At 41.8% G+C, this 22,350-nt stretch overlaps 1 protein-coding gene across 1 annotated transcript; it reads right to left on the bottom strand.

Moving 5' to 3' along the window:
- Positions 1-927: 927 nt before the first annotated feature.
- On the bottom strand, positions 928-21,352 carry LOC121533771 (protein phosphatase inhibitor 2). Its single transcript, XM_041840005.2, has 6 exons — positions 20,837-21,352; positions 13,720-13,827; positions 11,241-11,321; positions 6,332-6,426; positions 2,219-2,377; positions 928-1,511 (listed from the first exon to the last, which is right to left on the bottom strand). Exons 1-6 carry the CDS (start codon positions 20,968-20,970, stop codon positions 1,498-1,500), a joined length of 591 nt encoding a protein of 196 aa, XP_041695939.1. The 5' UTR covers positions 20,971-21,352; the 3' UTR covers positions 928-1,497.
- Between the last annotated feature and the right edge of the window lie 998 nt (positions 21,353-22,350).

Below are 22,350 nucleotides of genomic sequence, written 5' to 3'. Positions count from 1 at the left end.
GGTAGCAGGTCGCAAAAAGCATAATATCAACTACAGTACATATCCCAGAAATCTTGCCGTTCATGCAGCCATTCAACCGATTACCCCCTCCCCCCCGTAGGATAGTCAGTAGCGTCATTGACATTGTATTGTATTGGCCCTCTGTAGCTCAGTTTGTAGAGCATGGCGTTTGCAACGCCAGGGTTGTGGGTTCGATCCCCACGGGGGGCCAGTATGAAAAAAAGTATGAAAATGTATGCACTCACAAACTGTAAGTCGCTCTGGATAAGAGCGTCTGCTAAATGACTAAAATGTATTGGACACAGACCTGGGGTGTATTCCTTAGTGGACAATGTGCAGATTAGTCCCTCGCTGTTTCAGCCCGTTTGCTTCCATTTGGTTCCTAGTAAATACACACCTGCTTATCAGTACTACAAACCTTCTCTGGGGTTCATTTCCCCAATGCTATCCCTCATTAGCTTAGTGGGCAAACATGGCATTAGTGCTGATGGCCACAAGGCTTTAGTAGCCATGCATAATACAGCTGGGTTCCATAAGTATAATGGCAAGCCTGACCATCTGCATATCAACTTTACTTATCACAATGCAATACATAATAAATTGTAATTTTATTGTATGAGAATAAATTGGTTTCGCTGTCAGTGTCAGTACATTGGCCACCCTATTAAGAGAATGGTACCTTGTTCGAAACATCTATTCCTATTAGTCAGTGCACATGTACATGCATCTGTACCAAATCCTATAGTGGGTGTAAATATGTGTAGTCGAATGCTGGTCACCTTGGATATTGAGATGCCCTGTGGGCTGGTTAAAAATGCAGTCTGCCGTTCCTATATCCATACCAGTTAACCCAAAATCCAAGACCGGAATGGAGGAGGAAACAGAGAAACAAAACAGCAGCTAGCTCATCAAGGTTTCCGATTTCTCCAATTAAGGTTCTGGCGGTATTTGGTAAAAAAAAAAAAAAAAAAGTATGGGGACAGGAGGAACAAGACAAAAAGCAAGAGACCAACATCCTCCTACCTCCTTACCACCACCAGCATAATTATCCACCACTTTCATCCAATGAGAAATCCAATGGGTGCTGCTGTTCTTTCCGGCAGCATTCGCCAGGGGCTCAGGAGAAGCAGGGATAGATGGACAGACGGCAGCGAGCGAGCGAGCAAGGATTGAGGCAGGAGTCCTCGCTGATAATAAGTCTTTTATAACAGTCTTTAGGTCTCAGTTCCTTTAGGTGTGGTTCCTTTGAGGCGATGACAACTTTTTGAGAGGGACTCTTGGCAACGAAGAGAAGGGACCAGCAGGGTCGAAATGCTTTGCATTACAGTGTTTCTGGGAAATATACACACGCACATGAACAGGGGTTGTTTGACGGAAGATTGTGAAGCGGTGTCCGTGTGCTCTATTGCCCGGCACACGTAGCTAAGTGTCTCTTAAATGTTTCATTAGCCAATACACAGGCTGGAGACAGGAGAGGTGGTGCGTCCTCCTCCTCCTCTAGGAATCCAGAGCTGTAATCAAAAGAGAGCTATGTGAGTGAGATCACTTTAAGTCTTAATTAATATGACAGCAAATCTAACAGAGAAACATGTGAAATGCTAATATTTTAGTAGTCTTATAGGAGTGGGAACAGTTCTCATTTCAACCTTTTCCCCAACTTACCACACCAATCCCCTGCTGAGGACTGCTTGACCTCTGACACACAGGGCCTACTAAATCAGGGCCTGGTAACCTTCTGTGTGGAGCTTACACTTATCTAACTTATCTTAGTTATACTTAAAATGTCTATTCTACTGAGCCATTTACTTTGTTTTTATTCATATATTTTATTATTTCTTATTGTTGCATTGTCAAGAAGGAACCCGCATGTAAGCATTTAGTTGGAGAATGTATACCATGTGTATCATGTACATACAACTAATAAAAACTTGAAAGCTGAACATCATGCACATGCTTGGCGATATCTTGGCGCAATTGGCCAATTGAGGCTCGCTTTAGCTTCCAGCCTGTGAGGAATTAGCTGTTGACACCTAGCACTACCTAGCATGCGGTCGGCTTGTTGCTAGAAAAAAAAAAGACACCCACACAGCGTCAACGACCAACCGTTTGTGTATCAAGCATTTTATCGCTAGTGAGAGCTCATGATTTTCTTTTTCTGATTAGTCACCATATGAAATTCCCTGGATTAAGAAGATTTGAGTACCCCTATTTCTCTTACCGTCTTGCGTAGGGTCTACGTTGATGTCCTCAGTTTCATCCCTCATCTCTTCATCCTCATCTTCCGCCAACTCGTTGGCTATGAGTTGCCTGGCCATCATGATGTTGAGGCCCTCGTTGTAATGGATCTTCCTCATCCTTTGGAACTGCTTCTTTTTCGCTGAGGGGGAGAGAGAGTGAGTGAGAGAGAAAGATGGAGAAAGACTGAGGGTATGTGGTGCAGAGGGAGGCTAGGAGAGGCACAACTCAGACGCGTAAACATGATTTACACTGTCTATGTGGAGGAAACACAGCGATAGAGAGCTATGTTAGGGGAGGCTCAGATGGAGCGTTCAAAAGCTAAAAGGGGTGTTTCAGTTTAAAGAGAAGGGGGAGTCTTAACACGCTCGTCCTCAAATGGCGCTTCAAGGACGAATACATCAAACTATTTTTATGAGGATCCTGGCTGAACAGTTCCAGTAGAATCTAAATCTACTTTCAAGGACATGGTTCTGATACGAAAAACTGTTAAAAAAATATAACTGCTTTCCAATTATAGCATCAAACTACTACTACTACACACAGAGACATTTTCAAAGCTGACTTGCAACTGCAGCCGCACAAGGTGCTGTAAGAGGCAGGCGAGGCTTATTTTTTGTAAATAGTTACTACTAGACATCAATGTCACTCCAATCAATTCCATTGCTGTTTCTTCTAAGCACACATTTTATCCAACTCATTTTAAACTAAAATTATGTCTGGTCAATACTAAAGCAACACCATTCAGGTAGAATTCAAAATGAACTCCATTCAGGTGCTTGCAGCATAAATAAAATAGGGGGTTGTGCATATTTACTGAGAGTTGGTCAGCTGGAAAAAGGATTGGAGCAAAGTGTCCGTCCTGCGTGCTAGCCTGCAAGGGCACCACTATAATGGGAGATTCACACTGGGGGGAATAACTACTTCAAATCCAGGTCACTCATACTTTAGAAAATCTAAAAATAATCTAATATTAAAATACATTTCATATTTCAGTTGATGGCCCATCTAATATGTATGAGTGCTTTTTACCATGTCTCATACACTATATATACAAAAGTATGTGGACACCCCTTCAAATTAGTGGATTCGGCTATTTCAGCCACACTCATTGCTGACAGGTGTATAAAATCGGGCACAAAGCCATGCAACCTCCATAGATGCACATTGGCAGTAGAATGGCCTTACTGAAGAGCTCAGTGACTTTCAAAGTGGCACCGTCATATGATGCCACCATTACAACAAGTCACTTCGTCAAATTTCTGCCCTGCTAGAGCTGCCCCGGTCAACTGTAAGTGCTGTTATTGTGAAGTGGAAACGTCTAGGAGCAACAACAGCTCAGCCGTGAAGTGGTAGGCCACACAAGCTCACAGAACGGGACCGCCAAGTGCTGAAGCACGTAAAAATTGTCTTTCCTCTGTTGCAACACCCACTACTGAGTTCCAAACTGCCTCTGGAAGCAACGTCAGCACAAGAACAGTACTTCGGGAGCTTCATGAAATGGGTTTCCATGGCCAAGCAGCCGCACACAAACCTAAGATCACCATGCGTAATGCCAGGCGTCGGCTGGAGTGGTGTTAAGCTCGCCGCCATTGGACTCTGGAGCAGTGGAAACGCGTTCTCTGCAGTGATTAATCACTCTTCACCATCTGGCAGTCCGATGGATGAATCTGGGTTTGGCAGATGCCAGGAGAACACTACCTGCCCCAATGCATCGTGCCAACTGTAAAGTTTGGTGGAGGAGGAATACAGTGGCTTGCGAAAGTATTCACCCCCCTTGGCATTTTTCCAATTTTGTTGTGCCACCTTTTGCAGCAATTACAGCTGCAAGTCTCTTGGGGTATGTCTCTATAAGCCTGGCACATCTAGCCACTGGGATTTTTGCCCATTCTTCAAGGCAAAACTGCTCCAGCTCCTTCAAGTTGGATGGGTTTCGCTGGTGTACAGCAATCTTTATTGGATTGAGGTCTGGGCTTTGACTAGGCCATTCCAAGACATTTAAATGTTTCCCCTTAAACCACTCGCGTGTTGCTTTAGCAGTATGCTTAGGGTCATTGTCCTGCTGGAAGGTGAACCTCTGTCCAAGTCTCAAATCGCTGGAAGACTGAAACAGGTTTCCCTGAAGAATTTCCCTGTATTTAGCGCCATTCATCATTCCTTCAATTCTGACCAGTTTCCCAGTCCCTGCCAATGAAAAACATCCCCACAGCATGATGCTGCCACCACCATGCTTCACTGTGGGGATGGTGTTCTCAGGTGATGAGAGGTGTTGGGTTTGCTCCAGATATAGCATTTTCCTTTATGGCCAAAAAGCTCAATTTTAGTCTCATCTGACCAGAGTACCTTCTTCCATATGTTTGGGGAGTCTCCCACATGGCTTTTGGCGAACACCAAACGTGTTTGCTTATTTTTTTCTTTAAGCAATGGCTTTTTTCTGGCCAATCTTCCATAAAGCCCAGCACTGTGGAGTGTACGGCTTAAAGTGGTCCTATGGACAGATACTCCAATCTCCGCTGTGGAGCTTTGCAGCGCCTTCAGGTTCTCTTTGGTTTCTTTGTTGCCTCTCTGATTAATGCCCTCCTTGCCTGGTCCGTGAGTTTTGGTGGGCGGCCCTCTCTTGGCATGTTTGTTGTGGTGCCATATTCTTTCCATTTTTTAATAATGGATTTAATGGTGCTCCGTGGGATGTTCAAAGTTTGATATTTTTTTTATAACCCAACCCTGATTTGTACTACTCCACAACTTTGTCCCTGACCTGTTTGGAGAGCTCCTTGGTCTTCATGGTGCCGCTTGCTTGGTGGTGCCCCTTGCTTAGTGGTGTTGCAGACTCTGGGGCCTTTCAGAACAGGTGTATATATACACTGAGATCATGTGACACTTAAATAAAGTCCACCGGTGTGCAATCTAACTAATTATGTGACTTCTGAAGGTAATTGGTTGCACCAGATCTTATTTAGGGGCTTCATAGCAAAGGGGTGAATACATATGCACGCACCACTTTTCTGTTATTTTTTCATTTTACTTCACCAATTTGGACTATTTTGTGTATGTCCATTACATGAAATCCAAATAAAAATCAAAGGTTGTAATGCAACAAAATAGGAAAAACGCCAAGGGGGATGAATACTTTTGCAAGGCACTGTAATGGTCTGGGGCGGTTTTTCATGGTTCGGGCTAGGCCCCTTAGTTCCAGTGAAGGGAAATCTTAACACTACAGCATACAATGACATTCTAGACGATTCTGTGCTTCCAACTTTGTGGCAACAGTTTGGGAAACAAAGCGAGGTCCATACAGAAATGGTTTGTTGAGATCAGTGTGGAAGAACTTGACTGGCCTACACAGAGCCCTGACCTCAACTCCATTGAACACCTTTCAGATTAATTTGAACGTCGACTGCAAGCCAGGCCTAATCACCCAACATCAGTGCCCGACCTCATTAATGCTCGAGGCTGAATGGAAGCAAGTCCCCGCAGCAATGTTCCAACATCTAGTGGAAAGCCTTCCAAGAAGAGTGGAGGCTGTTATAGCAGCAAAGAGGGGACCAACTCCATATTAATGCCCATGATTTTGGAATGAGATGTTCGACGAGCAGGTGTCCACATGTAGTGTATACAAGGTTGCTATTACAGGTGCAAAAAAAGCACCATATTTGCAATGTTCTATGATATTGAACATTCTATCATGGTTCTATGAAGTGTGTCTGGACACACCTAGTAAGGCATTAAAACCTACATGGTGATGACATCAACATCAATGTACCACACACACATTTCAGTATTTGGGGAGAATTGATATTTTGGGGACTTGCGTTTCCCTGTACTGCAGAGATAAAAAGGGCGGAGAGACACGTGTGGGTCTGGAGCAAAATGGACCAGAGTAAACTGGAACAGTCCCCAGGAGTGTGCTTTGTTTGGACCATTGGCCGCGCTTGTGGCCACTGAGCTGAGAGAATCCGTTATCAGAGCACACAGGGCTTGACACGACAACACAGGGAGAGGTCAGGGAAAGGTCAGGGCCGGACGCCCAATGGCAATAGAGACAAGGTGGGGATGAGAGGAGGACGACGAAGAGGGGGAAGAGAGACACACGGCCCACCTTGATCCTCTGGGGTTAGTTCATCCTCCTCTTCCTCACTGCTTTCCTCCTCTTCTCTCATGAAGCGCGGTTCCTTTCCCTCTGCCGCTGCCAACCTGGGGGGAGAGAGAAAGTGAGCGAGCGAAGGAGCAATAGAAAGTGAGTGATTCAGAGGAAGAGAGAGGAGAAGTGTGAGAAAGAGAAGGGGGGAGACAAAAACAAAGAGACAGAAATTAAATGTGTGCAGGGGAAGCAGATGTGGCCATCATCAGCACGCGTGAACTGACGTGACAGCACAGTACCGGCACACTCTTGGCCAGGTCAGATTCACACTGCTTGTGTTCAGTCAGTGAATCAGGCAAATCTTTCCCAGTTGCGCAACCTTTCACTCCTTGAGAGAAAGTCATTAATCCTTTCCTCCTCCTACAGTCAGGGTCAAGTTTGGGACATGGCACGACAAGAATCTGACTTGCCTGTGAGAAACACATCTAATGAATCAATGTTGTCCTTTCTTAACATTCTTGTGTGTGAAGGCCAGAGAGCTTGAGTCATAGACAATATAATAGTAGGACTATGTACTCTATACCTATGGTGGGAGAAGATGAGTATAGCAGTTGTCATTGTCAGAAACTTTTTCTGGTCCACATTCTGAATGGCCACTAAGGTGCAAGAGCAGAAAATACAATTGGCCCTGGAGAAAATATTGTTTTCTTGGGGAAGCAGAGAGCTGGGGGTGGGAATAGAGTGAGAATAAGAGAGGGAGAATAGATTTAGAGAGGAGAGAATAAGTAAAAGCAAGAGATTGGAGGAGGTAGGGACAGGATTGAGAAAAGTAGAGAGAAACATAAAATGAGTGTGTTTGTGTGTGAGAGGGAGGGGGATGGACAAAGAAAACGAGGGAGAGCGAGAGACCAGGCAGTAGCCATTTTAATATCTCTGAGGCAGGAATAGGACGAGGTGGAACAATGGAGCGCACTTCCACTGCGTGGAAGTAAACAATGGCAGCCGATGTAGACAGTAGCAACGCAGATACAGGCCCAGAGCATAAACTGACATTTCTTTCAAGACTAGACCAGACCCAAAATGATTGAGCGATGGCCGACCAGACGGCCACTAATGTAACAAGCTTCTGAGTGCTTTATTTCCTTGTACAGTAGCCATGATTTCCTGTGTCTTGTTCGGATGATGGCGGTGCGTTAGGTTTGACAGCTGTGGGAGTCGTGGCTGGAATAGAGACTGTTCTAGTTGCACATTAATTTATTTCGGCGTGTCGATTGTGATGAAGCCAATTAACTTTCATTTGTTGTGTCATGCAAGGAATACTGCGTCAAAAAAGGATAACTAGCTATGCCTGGTCTCTCACTCTCCCTCGTTTTCTTTGTCCCTCCCCCTCCCTCTCACACATGAACACACTCATTTTATGTTTCTCTCTATTTTTTTCAATCCTGTCCCTACCTCCTTCTCCAATAGTTCTGTCCTTGAGCTGTTTTTGTTTATTAAATGTTCTGCATTATGTCATGTTTCATGTGGACCCCAGGAAGAGTAGCTGCTGCTTTTGCAACAGCTAATGGGGATCCTAATAAAATACCAAATAGATGGTCTGGCTGGCTGGCTGGCTGGCTGCTACTGCCTGAGCAGAGATTAGATTACTTTAAGGATTTAAAATAATAAAGTAATCAAATAAAAACGAAGTAATGCCTGCTCTGCTCGAAGAAGATGGGGGAGGAGCAGAAAGGCAGAAAATGGAGAGGAGAAAAAACGCAAGGAAATCAAAAGATAGCAGTGGCAGCTGTACAAATAACTCATCCAAAACGTACATAATATGATGCCCACGTCACCATAATTCAGTAACTTCAGTCGCACTTCTCCACTCAAATGAGAATTCAGGAAAGGGCATTATATCAGCAGACAGCGCTCTGACTGACGTGTACTACTTTTCTCACTTCTCAGTGTAGCCAGCCTACTTTTCTCTGTAAAATGCAAGATTAACTTTAAGCAAAACATTAGGAAATGTAGCTGGCTACATTCCTTCTATGATAAACAGAAATATGATGGCCATGCATCATTTTTGCTTTTTCATTGTACGCTCATTTACTTGTGTGGCTACCAGCCAGATAGCATTGCACTTCTGTGGTCATCTGATGAAAATGAAGCTATTATCTGCCTGTGAAGGAAAAACTATAGTTGCACATCCCTCATCACTATTGAAGAAAAAAACTACTTGACCTTCAATATAAAACGCGACCCCTGTCAATGCACAGCTGGACTCGCCTGCTCCCAATTTCTCCCATTGTGCTATTTACAAACACCTGACTGGCTCAACTGTTCTGGGGAACTACGGTAATCTTCATAATGTAAAATTATGTGACAGGTGAACTGAAGAACGCGATCTGCTTTATCTCCTAACGTATTGCACAGTTGACTGCAGGTATTTACTTAAAAAGTAGCTACAAATATTAACATTTATTGAAAAACTTCAAATAAATAGTTTTAAAAGGTATTGACATTATTGAAAAACCATCCCATGGATATTTACAAATACCACAGTATACAGCCCAAGCCTATTTCATAGTAATTTCTTATTTTTTTATTGATGTCTACCCAATGTGGACCTGACAGACACAATAGAATATTTGAAATCTTTTGACAATTAATGTTCACTCTTTTAGGCTTAGGAATTTCCATTTCTTAAGCTAAAAAATATTTTTACATTATTTCATAATGAATTTAATGTAAAAATAAAAATAAAAATCTAAACCAACCAGATTATTTTTTAATAATCAAACCCAAACCGACCTACCTCAAAAAGCCTTAATCGCTCAGCGCTACAGTACCAGTCAAATGTTTGGACACACCTACTCATTCAAGGGTTTTTCTTTATTTTTACTATTTTCTACATTGTAGAATAATAGTGAAGACTTCAAAACTATGAAATAACACATATGGAATCATGTATTAACCCAAAAAGTGTTGAACAAATCAAAATATATTTTATATTTGAGATTCTTCAAATAGCCACCCTTTGCCTTGATGTCAGCTTTGCACACTCTTGGCATTTTCTCGTTACATTTTCCTCATTCCCCCGGGTTTAGAGTTGATGGGATGCATCGATCTGAGCCGTTTTCACTGGGCATAAATGACTGTGTGCTAATGTGCTAAGGTGGTTTGCCATCTCCTACTATGCCAGTACTGACATTTTTAATGCCATTAATTTATTTGTTGCCGTTAATCGCATCTCTATTTCTTCACCGCACTAACCCTTTTAAGCGCACAACACACTCTGTGCCATGTGCAGTCAGTGTGCACTCTGTCTTGGTAGCGTTGCTCAAAGCTGCGCTATGCGCGCAGCTTTGAGCAACAATTTTGAAGGAAAACGTACAGAAAGTTCAACCATAAACATATTCCCAGGTATTCTTTTTGATAACAGCAAAAACATAAATTTGTACAGAAGTAGCTAGCTAGTTATGCTAATGTTAGCTAGCTAGCTAACCAAAATAATGTTTACAATGCCATGGCTGAATGCCTCTTGATTCAACTAACTTCCCACAATGATTTAAAATCAGAACAGGTCATCCTTTCCATTTAGCTACTGTTTTTGTTTCTCAGGTCAAAAGATTTAAGCAAATGATCAAAATTCTAGTAGTAGCAGCTTGTGACTAGATCATGTTGAAGAACATGGATAAGTAGCCTACGCTAGATCTAATTATATTTATTATTATATTTTACACAAATTCAGACCTGGCTGATCTGTCTTCTGTGGAATTCATAACATTGTTGGACAGGTTTAAAAGCTCTTTGTATTCATAGAGCCAGTTCTTTTTTCCTATAGTCAATCGGAAATCGTGAGAACACTTATTTAGAATGCCGGAAGCTTTAACAGTACTTCAGTGTGTATGTGTGTGTACGCAAGTGTTAAACTTCAAGAACATTGATAAGAGGGAGTAGGCCTACTTAAACATTGGGAGCATTAATAGCTTTATGTTACAGTGACTTTTGTGTTGTTTATGGTGAAAATAGTATGCCTATAACGCAATAGACTGCTTTTTAAATGGAAAATTATTTAGGGCCATATTTGAGAATTGCAATTAATAGCATTAACGCAAAGAATAATTTTAAATCGTTTGACAGCCCTAGTAAATAAACATGGTATCATTTACCGTAAATAAACACTATCACCGGGGCTGTGTTTGTGTTTGGGGAGCGGCTTTTCTTGGCATGTAATTGAGTATATCACTCAATACTGGTAGAAATTACTTGAGCTGATTGATTAAGGGTCTTTGATGGCAGAGTTCAAAATGACTTAGAATTCCCCTCCTGCAGTTTCACCTCTATTGTAAACTCAACTGGTGAGAGGGTCTACGGAGGGCTCAAAAAATATTTAGCTGATCAGTCAATTTCCCCAAGAGTGAAATTCCATCTAGGCATATACTCCATGTTAACGGCGGGACATCAAATGCCCTTGACCTCAAATAGTTAAAATCCAGATAATATGCAAAGAGTACATTCTGTTATACAGTATATCCAAGCCATAAACCATAGTGAGTCCCCACCTTCAGTCTCATAAGACCCAGATCACTACCCTCCTCCTATAGCAGGGGTGGGAAACATATGCATTCAATCTGGCAAGGGGAGGTTTGAGTAAAAAACTAGATAGAAAGTATGTAGAAATTGTATTAAATAACAATTATATGTTTTAAAATAACTGCCCTTTCTCTGGCCTGCAAATTGCTTTTGACAAACAAAATCGGCCAGAAATTCTCTCGGCCCTCCGCTGAAGTTTGAAATCCTGAAGTGGCCCTCGAGCCGAAATTATTGCCCACCCCTGTCCTACAGCCTCGATAAGTGTCATAACCTTCCAAACCTTTGAGGAACAATCATTTTGATCCTCCTCCTCTCTCCCAGACCTATCCAGTCAGTGATGTTGACTTACTTCGAGGCCAGGTTGTTCACGTTGGGCGCATTGCCCTCGGAGTCGCTGTGCGCCCCTTCGTCCTCCTCGTCCCCCACCATCCTGAGGAAGAGGGAGAGAGAAAAAGAGAACGAGGTAAAGTGACCGAGGCGGAGGGAGAGAAGAACAGTGTCACAGGGGTGACCTTCTATGCAGCGGCCTTCTATGCAGCGCCCCCCCAGACAGGGCAGAAACTAATCCACTGAACCTGCACTGCAAGACTGCTTCATGGGAACTGAGGCCTCTAATCTAAGGTGAACATATTATGTAAAAAAATTATCAACCTTTTCAACCTCACACTAGTCATGTTCACACTGCACTTAGCCCGGGGTTAAACGCCCAGTGCAGTCAAAAACGTGATTTTCCTGTACTTTATCTACATTTCCACACTACGAGGTTGGAATAATACTGTGCAATTGTGAAAATTATGATAATGCCCTTTCAGTGGAAGAGTTGTTTGAAAAGACAGCCTGACAATTAAGCCCATTTTGGTGGGATGCCATTTTGGCCTCCCTGGTGACATGTGACCAATAAGAAAGAGATTTCCAAACCTCTCTGCCAACAACAGCTAGTTTTCAGTTTTCCCCTCCCAGCAAAATTCCTGCTTGAGAAATTGCTCTTTGCTAAGAACCCATTTTTGTTTCGTTTTGACCATTTTAATTGAAAATAATCGCAGTAAGATACTTAATTGTTACCCAGATAGCCTCGCTATTGTTATTTTACTGCTGCTCTTTAATTATTTGTTACTTTTATTTTTTGGGTATTCGCTCTTAAAACTGCATTGTTGGTTAAGGGCTTGTAAGCATTTCACTGTTGTATTCGGCGCATGTGACAAATAAAATGTGATTTGATTTTGATATTGAGATAAAAACGGCTGCATTGGACCTTTAAACTCTCTAAATGGTTAAAGTAGTGAAAAATAGATGCCATTGTTGCAATAATTTGTGACTACTATCATCCTAAATTGACATGTTTAATTATTTTGCCATATTAAATTATTTTATATTGCGCCAATTTCCCTAATGTGGACAGTTGAGCCAGTCACCGAAAGGTTGCAGGTTCGAATACCCGAGCCGACAAGGTGAAAACTTGTCCATGTGCCCTTGAGCAAGGCACTTAACCCTAATTTGCTCCAGGGGTGCCGTACTACTATGGCTAACCCTGTAAAACAACACATTTCACTGCACCCATCTGGTGTATGAGACAATTAAAATATATATTTTTTTGTTTTTTTATATTACACAAGCTCACATTTTCACCACATAAAACAGTGATTTTACACATCCTTTTTACCTCAGATTGGTGATGTTAATATAAAAGTTTATAGTCATCATGACACTAAAATCAATTACTTTAAAACAGATTAACATCTTTAGTTCAGTACCGTTGAATTTGTCATACACGCCCCTCCGTCGTAGGACTTAGAACGCTGTTGTCATTTTCAAACTCATGGCAAGGAAAAATCAAGGTGATCTCTATATAAAAGTTGCTGGCCACAAACAAAAGACGGATGACAGTCAAGCTATCACTATTTAGAACTCCCTGTCGAGAGACTATTCATTGAAATTAAGTGTTGCGTTTCCTTTTCATATTGGCAATCTACCGTAAACATTGTCCCACAAGGAGATGAGTCAGATAACATGAAAACAGAACTCTTTGGCCACGTGGTGGGTTTGGCATCGAAAAACGGATGCGTAGGCAGAAAATAACCCCTACCTACTGTAAAATATGGTGGTGGATCTTTGATGTTATGGAGCTACCTTGTTAAGGTCAACAGCATCATGAATTTTACAAAGTACGAGGACATTTTAGGCAAAAATCTGGTTGTCTCTGGGCTTAACGCTCTTCAGAGCAGAGTTTGTGCTGACTTTTCAGTGCTAGCCAATACTCCCAGTCGGTATTCAAGAGCATGTTGTGTCTCAACCGATGGCGGGCAGAACATTAAAACCTCAGATGCTGTAAAATAAGGTCTAAGCTACAACATTTGTGAATACCAAAAAAGATCTATGCAAATTGACAATGAACAAAAAAAGTATTTATTTATTAGAAAAACAGTTTTTTCAAGACATTATAAAATAGTTGACAACCCTGTTTGTAAGCTTTTAAATTAAATCAATCTCAACTGTTTATCTTTTCCAGTGATGAAGACAAGGATTTATCATGGTATGGTGGGGTATGCAAAATAGGTTAACTTTGAAAACCTTTATCTCTTGAATGTTTTGGCATTCAGGTCCAAAAAGTCACTGAGTACTTCAAATGGGCAAATATTTATGGAAGGCTTCGTTCAAATCAAAAGTGGTGCTGTCAAAAAGTGATTGAATTCAAATGGATTTACCCTGTAACACGAGTCCAAAACACTTTTCGGCACAGTTCTATCTTTTCCCAATACTGGCAAGCAATTTTTGCATTCTCTGGATAACTATGTCCTTACCTGTTCATGAGAATGAATGGGGAAACTCACCTGTTGTAGGGCGTGCTCGGCTCATCTATCTTCATCATCCCGTAGTCCTTGTCTGCCGGGTGGTACGTTGCCAGGATGTTCATCTCGTCCCATTTCTGTGACTTCTTCCTGAAAGAATGGGACCAGAGAGGAGAACTCAGGGTGGCATTTAAAACCAACCACAGATATTACCCTAGAGACCGGTCAGATTTAATCTAGGACTCCACTGTGCCCCAGTTTTCACTCCCATTGTATATTTTGGAAACAAACAACGTGGCAATTAAATAAAAAGGGTCTTATTCTGTGGCCCTAGGAGAAGGTAGAGGTTGGCACTGACCTAACATACAGAGTCAGTCATTTAATCCCCCTAATGGTTAAAGTTAGGACTAAGCAACTAAGGGTAGTGTATTCTGATCCTAGATCTGTGGTTAAGGGCAACTTCTTCCTCGAGTGTGCACCTAGCAGACCTGCTAACGAATGTACCTTACAAAGGTACAAATTGTAGGCTCTCTGGGCTTCTGGCTGAAGTTGGCGTCCTCTGTATCATCACTGTCTGGACTTGGAGACTGTGCCAAATACAGCCGTTAAACTGTCTCTGCTGGCGCTCCCCTCTCCTCTCCTGTCATAAAGCAGCCTCCCGGGCGTGTTTATGGAGGGAGAGGCCGGCCATCATGGGAGAGGGCAATAAATCCGCTCCCTGCTGCAGTAATCCTGTAGAGCCTCCCCTAGCTGCTAACTCAAACACACCTCTCCCGCACACGCACATGCACACAGGTTTTCAATAAGTCAGGCGCACAGCAGGCAGTTTGACTGTGTCGATGGCACTGGGCTAAATCAATGGGACGTGCCCTGTCCTGCTGTGCCTCAGACTGACATGGCACATCATTGGATATGGCACATATCCATACTGCTCAGTCAGGCTTGCTGCGGTACAGTAGCCCGACTAAAGCATTGTTTCATAATATGTAGGCCTATATCCCATTGGATGCATGTCAGAAATCTATGCAAATTGGTGAAGGTGACAAAAAAAAACATGTTGTTTTCACTACACAATAGATTGTCAGAGACATATCAGATCTATATCTGGGCGATTCCAGCATTATGGGCATTACATTTGCACGCAAAATCACAACTTTAATGTCTCACAAAATTGACATACAAAATAGAAATGAAACTTTTGATGTGTATACCCCAAAATGGGGACTTCTAAACATGGGCATGTTGGAGAAATAAAGCAAAAAATAAGTGTTATGGATGTTTCATGAAATGGGCAAGCTTTTTGGGGAAAATGAACATATTGGTAAAAGTCTGAGTTTAAGTCTTAGGTCAAAACATGGATAGCCATTTCGAAGGAAAGGTTTGGCTGAACACAAAATCAATCATTTTGAAGAGATTGTCATTTCCATTATTACTTTAGAGATCAAAAACGACAGTTATTGATGTTCCACCCTGCGTGATGCATGTTACAGTCTGAAATAGACATTCACATTTTAAAAATGTCTTAATGCAAATCTATCATAACCAGGGTTCCAGACTGTGACCATTTTGCGACCCTTTAACTTGGCTGTGCGAGTTACATTTTTTTATCCGTTGCACTTGTGCAAGCTGCACATTCTACCTGGTCACCTAAATCAAAATGTCATTTTTTGGGCGGATAAAACCATGAATTTGTTAAACAGTAAAGTGCATTATTCTCATGATTCCTGTTATAAAAAGGGTCTGCCCTGCCGCTGTGCCTACCTGTTTTGCTAGGGCCGGCTGCTATAATGAGCGAGCCTTAAAAAGTCGCTCTCCCCCCTCATGACTCTAGAACATTTCAAAATGCAATTGCGGGGAGAAAAAAAAACTACTAGGAAGCAACTAGTTGTCCATTTTAAAAGAGAGAAGGGTCTCCGATTTCTGCAGGTATAATTTTTTTCAACGATCATTGAGCTCAAAGCACACCGTTTACAATCAAGACATCTGATATGGCTTAACAGCTCAAAAGGACTAGCGACAGAGTATAATGTCACATTGTAGCCGATAGATCAGCCATTTTGCATGGGACAGATGAACGGAGAGGAGATGGACACAGCACTCAAACTGGAGCGCAGTGACTTTGCAGGGGCTTCATCCTGAGACATCTCGTCTTGCCACTGCTGTGAAAGTGCCAGTGGATGAGATCAATGCATCAGAGGCGCCTGCCTTCAGGCATAATCTCACCCTTTCACCAGTCTGAAATCTCCAAGGCTATTGTGTAAATACACTGAGTATACAAAACATGCTCTTTCCAAGACAGACTGACCAGGTGAATCCAGGTGAAAGCTATGATCCCTGTTTGATGTCACTTTTTAAATCCACTTCAATCAGTGTAAATGAAGGGGAGGACAGGTTAAATAATCATTTTTAAGCCTTGAGACAATTGAGACATGGATTGTGTATGTGTGCCATTCAGAGGGTGAATGAGCAAGACAAAAGATTTAAGTGCCTTTGAATGGGGTATGGTAGAAGGTGCCAGGCACACTGGTTTGTGTCAAGAACTGCAACACCGCTGGGTTTTTCCACACTCAACAGTTTCCCGTGTGTATCAAGAATGGTCCACCACCCAAATGACATCCAGCCAACTTGACGCAACTGTGGGAAGCATTTGCGTTAACATGGGCCAGCATCCCTGTGGAATGCTATAGAGTCCATGCCCCGACGAATTGTACATCATTTGTGTGCTGGAGAATAGGGATGGGTAACATAACATAACCTTCCTGATGCCAACATAATTTCAGACATTTTAACGAACGACTAAAACAAAGCTGGATTTGAAAACGACTCTGGATTTGAACATATCAGTTAGACAAGACACTTCTAAATAGGCAGGGAAAACCCGATTCAGTGATTTCTGGTATATAATAAAAATCAATCAGTTTTTTGACTAATTCAGCAGTTTTTACCTGAATAAGTACAATACCATTGGAAATTAATGTTCACATTTCATATTCCTAAAATTTAAGTTGAAAATGATGCTGTCGCTGCTTTCCATTGACAAGACATTTTGATAAATATCCCAATGTCCAAATCAATAACCAATATGCAGAAACAGTTTGTGATATATTGAAAACATAAAAATGTACTATCTACACATGCATGTTTTGACAAGTGTGGGGGGGGGGGGTGTATCTGGTTGTAAGCGCTGTTGAAACTAACAACTAAAAAAACATGGAAACAGGAAATATTTTTTTGAGGACAACCTGCAGAGACAGTCCAATACATTTCGGAGTGTTGGATTTTGATACAGGGGTCACCAAAACAGAAATATCACATTGAAATCAATAGAGCGAGAGGGGGGAAATCAGGTTGCACATCCTGTTAAAACTAGCACAGCTCAAAAAACACACGGAATCTGCCAATAATTTGTATATCACCTGATAGAGGACAACTTGTAGAAGAGAGCCAGCTACATTTAAGTGTTGCATTGATTGAAGTGGGTCGCCAACGCGGTAAGTGTAATGCAACACTTGTCCATAGGGGGTGCAGCAGGGGGGGAAGTGAATTAAACAATACAAATAATAATATATACAACTGTAACAATGATAAATGTCCATTGGCCCGTGCCATTTGAGAAAGAAAATCATAGCCTGGTTCTAAGTCCTGCGACCCCCAGCGCGTATGACAAAATCAACAGTACAAAACCAAAGATATTGATCTGTTTTAAAGCTGCAATAAGTAACTTTTTGGGCAACCCGACTAAATTCACATAGAAATTTATGAAAATGTATGCACTCACTAACTGTAAGTCGCTCTGGATAAGAGCGTCTGCTAAAATGTAAATGTGAGTTATGGGTCTGTCATTCGCATTGAAGTCGAAGAAGCGGTAGAGCTGTTCTATGTGCACTATTTCTATGTTTCCCATTCTTACGTTTTGTTTTTGCGTCTTTTACTTTTGGTTTTGTACACCAGCTTCAAAAATCAGCTCAAAATACAATATTTGTTGTTATGGAAAATGTTTTTTCACAGCGGTTTAGATGGTACAATGATTTTTCACACTAAATACCTGATTGTTGTGTCACAAACTGAAATTTGGCTAACTATTTGAAATTTAACAACCAGGAAATGGCGAAGCGATTTCTGCATAGTGCACCTTTAAGCAATTGATCGTGTCATCATATTGACTAGGAACGTTAATACTAACATCACCAATTTGACGTAAAAAGGATGTGTAGCCTCCCGAGTGGCGCAGCGGTCTAAGGCACTGCATCGCAGTGCTTGAGGCGTCACTACAACCCCGAGTTCGATCCCAGGCTGTGTCACAGCGGGCCGTGACCGGGAGTCCCATGAGGCGGCGAACAATTGGCCCAGCGTCGTTAGAGGAGGGTTTGGCCTGCCGGAATGTCCTTGTCCCATCGTGCTCTAGCGACTCCTTGTGGTGGGCAGACGCATGCACGCTGACTGTAAATACCAATTGGATATCACGAAAATGGGGGTACTTTATTTTTTAAGTACTGCTTTTATTTCTAATTAATCCAGTGTATTTCAGTGCGTTAACTTTTCAACTGTGCCTCCAAATTGTTTTGAAATCGGAGCATATGCGCCTGCAATTCTACATCACGAGCATTGTAACTGCGGCAGCTTCACCCGGGAAATCAATAATCTTTCTGCCACCGCACTGTGAACCACGGCAAATTGAAGCTTGTGATTGGTTTAGCAAAAGGACCGGGACAAAGGCGATTGGATGCATGTTTGTAAAGAAACGCCCCTCACGACTAGAGTGGAGTGCAGCCATGGCACACTGGACAGGCACATTCGTTCTACGCGCTGATCAAAGTTTATGAACTCATTTGTCAAAAGAGCAGAATGGCAACTTGTAGCGCTGTTTTGATAAACAGAATTGTCAACAAATTAATTTGCTGTCACTCCTATCCCAGACTGATTTCTTATAACAGCATGTGATAATAGGCTATAGCCTACTACTAGTGAGTTAATCCACCACTTGCATTAGCCCAGATCCATAGGCTACATTATATTCACCTCATTTAGTCATTGTCAATTTAGCACTAGGTTCATTAGGCTGTAACAACAAAAAGGCTGCTTTCAGCATGAATTTTGGTAGGGTGACCTGACAACTATTATGAACATTTTGCCCAAACATATTGTGAACCCAAATGTGTAACTGATTCTAGTTTTGGTTGGGTGGGTCAGATTTAGGCTGTCATCTTGTCTTCAGGAGATGTTATTATCGGGTCTTTCACAATAGCTGATAGGGCTAGTCATTAGAACAATTCCCATCCCCTACAATGGGCTAAAATATAGACTAATGCCTCTTACCTCAAATATCCTGTTTTGTCATTTTAGTATTGTGCACAAGCTGCTAGGGAGAAATGGTAGGCATAAATGCTAAATATCTTGTCTATGTAGAGTAAGATGATGGCAAATCAGCCTCAACCACCTTTAGATTGATATTCATTCGATTTTTCTTGAATGTGGGGTAATTTGTCAGATTAACATATTCAAACCCCCAGTAGTTGAAAAATAGATCAGGGGTGGGCGGCCAAACCTCTTGGAGAACCACCTCTAGGCAGGATTTTCTAAGGTCCTATTTTATAGGGATAGTTCACCCAAATTAATTACATATTTGTTTCTTATGAACATGGAGAGACTGCAATCCATCCTATGGTTAGCCACTGCCACCAACCATTAATATTACCCTCTTCCAACCAAAAACCAATGTAATTCAATGTCCCCCAGTTAGCATACTATTTGGGCATGACATTTTGGGTAACCTCAAACCAAGTCGTTGTGCACAACTATGGAGCAAAACAGACAGGGTTGGCTTAGATTATTGACAACACGTAAACTATATGTAATCTCCAATGTTTATTGAAAACAAATACATTTGCACAATGAGCACTTGTTGTCTCAAATACATAGTTACAGTTGTTGGTTAGTTAGCACATTTTTGCCATATTAGCATAGACTTGACATCAAAACAAGACATGGTACCAAGAACAAGATAAAACTATCTGAGCCGAGCTACCTACAATTCCCCACATGGCAACTTCTTGTCATTGTTGCTAGCTATCTGGCCATCCAGAATCACAACAACACATGGACTTCTGCCCCATTGAAGTGTGCACATCGTTTGTGACATTGTCAACTAACCCATCTATTACACTTTAAAATAATCCTGAATACAGCTGACCTGTGATTTAAAAAATATAATATCCCACCCTGGACATGAAAATGTAGAATTGCAGGAAATTAGGTTTAAAACAGATTTTCTTTCTGGGGTGGAACCCCCACATCCCCCAGCTAGGGGTGTAGCATTGAGATTCATTAAAGGAAATCTCACTCCAAGCTTTCTTCAAAAGTTGGCAGCCCTGTATATAGCAAAATAATGATCTCTTAATTTAGGATGATAGTAAATGAAGCAAACAGAGATTTTGTTCAATAATCACATAGCTATGTTTCTCACTAGTTTAACAATTTAGATATACAAATAAAAACTCTTGGCAGTTTAACCGGGCGCTCTAGAAATAGCTCCTGCTGCAGCCCATTCATTCGATTCGCCTTTTCTAAATAGGGAAGTTGTTTTTTGCTGGTAAAAATGGCTGTTCCAAATGCCAACTGCCTGTGGCCAGTGTATAGCTAGTTAACTAGATGTACTTTTTTCCATAACTAGCCAGCCTGCCCATTCACCAACCTTTAACAAGTTGCCTGATGACACAGCCACATTTACACGTGTTTACAGGTCAGCAGCCGGATAAGCTTTTATCTTTTAGCATTTTCTCAGCTGACAAGCAGACATTTGTGATTGTTGCTAACGTTAGCTAGTTATCTAACGTTTCTTCTTGGGCAAAATAACTAGCAAATTGGCTAGTAAATATTAACTGGCAAACTAGCTAACTAAGTAACTAAGGTGAACAGCCATATAAAGAACAAGATGAGGAAATTGGAAAGCAAGTCTGACAGCTAGCTAGCTGCCTTATAATTATGTGCAACCCGCTGGAACATTGCTGACGACGTTAACTAGCTAGCTAACGTTAGCAAGTCCATAAAGTTTTTAGCCAGGGCAGCGCCCAATTCTAACAAGCTGGAATAGCTAGCTAGCCATAGCTACCTAGCCTGACTGTCAGTGTCAAGAATCTAAGCTGACTATCTATCTACTCACTGTGGGTCATCCTCCAGAAATCCAAGTGCCGCTTGTTCGGGAGTCTCTACTGGCACTTCTTCGGCCGGGCCCACCTTGCCTGTCCCGCTGTTCTTGTTCTTCAGAATACCTTTTATCTGCCGGGGAGCTGCCATTCCACATGCGCTAGGTCACTGGAGTGGTTGTCAATGTTCACAACTAGCTGGTACGCGCTGCACCTCTATTTTGTAAACGTTTATTTTATAATGCAAAAAGCAAAACTCGATAAAGCTGCAACTCTGCCTGCACTCCAAACTCCCGGTTGCCTTGTTAACATACGCTCGACTTGACAGCTGAAACTATTTATCCCCGACGCCGCCCGCGCGCTATTTTGTCTGTCTGTGGCGACTGAAACGGCTTATTTTGTAATCATCGCGAGAATATAGGCAAATTATCAAAGCATATGGATATACAGACAAGATAGATGTCTCGACTCCGCAATAAACATGGAGAGAGTCGTCCACAAAGCGGCACCGCGGGCTGTCTAGCTCCCGCATATCCTTTATTTGGATTGGTGGATACATATCATTATAGGCCCTTTTCACGATGACGTCATCTAACTTCCGCCTTTCCGCGTAGCAGGTTAACTTCACTTCCGTTCGCCCGTAACCTGAGACTTCTCTTCTGAGGTACGTTTAAGTTAAATTAGTAAAGTTAAGAGTAATAATGTTTACGTATATGCAATGGTTTGTAACTTGCTAACGTTATTGTTAATTCATAATTGTTCACTGCCTTAGTTACTTAAAAGTGGGCTAACGTTAGCTAACAACAACTTAGTACCAGATACCGATAACGTTAAAAGGTAGCGTTACATTGCTGCCTGGCTGTAATGTAACAAGTTTACTTAGCTAGCTATCTAACCCTTTGTTAGGCAGTTAGTTTATTCATGAATGTATAGTAACTCACCTATTCAAATACTGTTGTGCATGATAGCTAGATAAATATTGATTCCTGGTCAAAGCTGAATGTTAATTTAGCTGTTTCTTTTCTCCCGGTGTCTGTATCGCAACAGTATCCCATCCAACACCGAAGCATGGCACAATCTTCGAGAAGATGCTATTGCAGTGTACCATTTTGTTCAAACAACAAACAGAAATTCCCGTATCTTCCCGTAAAAATCTCCTCAGCTCAGCAGGGAGGACACTCTTAAGACCCAGGCCATCGCCCGGCTGAGGATTTTAGTCGAGAGGGCCATACGGAGGGTGAAGGAGTACCATATCTGGGATGGGCTTGTTCCTCTTTCCACAGTGGGTTCAGTGAATCAGCTGTGGGCCATCTGCTGCCTCATGTCGAACTATCAGGGACCTCTTGACATTAAAGGAGACAAACCAGTCTGATGTTTTTGTCAACTGGAAGTTGTATATTTCCTGAGTAAGCTAGATGGGCTGTAAATAGAAGTACTTTTATATTACTGTATTGTATGTACAAAAAAATGTAAATATGAATTAACTTTGTTGGTAATTTAATTGATCTAATGTTATACTGTATGTTTTTGT

This window comes from Coregonus clupeaformis, chromosome 20, assembly GCF_020615455.1.
Source record: "Coregonus clupeaformis isolate EN_2021a chromosome 20, ASM2061545v1, whole genome shotgun sequence".
Classification (NCBI taxonomy): Eukaryota; Metazoa; Chordata; class Actinopteri; order Salmoniformes; family Salmonidae; genus Coregonus; species Coregonus clupeaformis.
The sequence above is the reverse complement of the archived record's forward strand: the minus strand, read 5'-3'. Positions and strand labels throughout refer to the sequence as shown.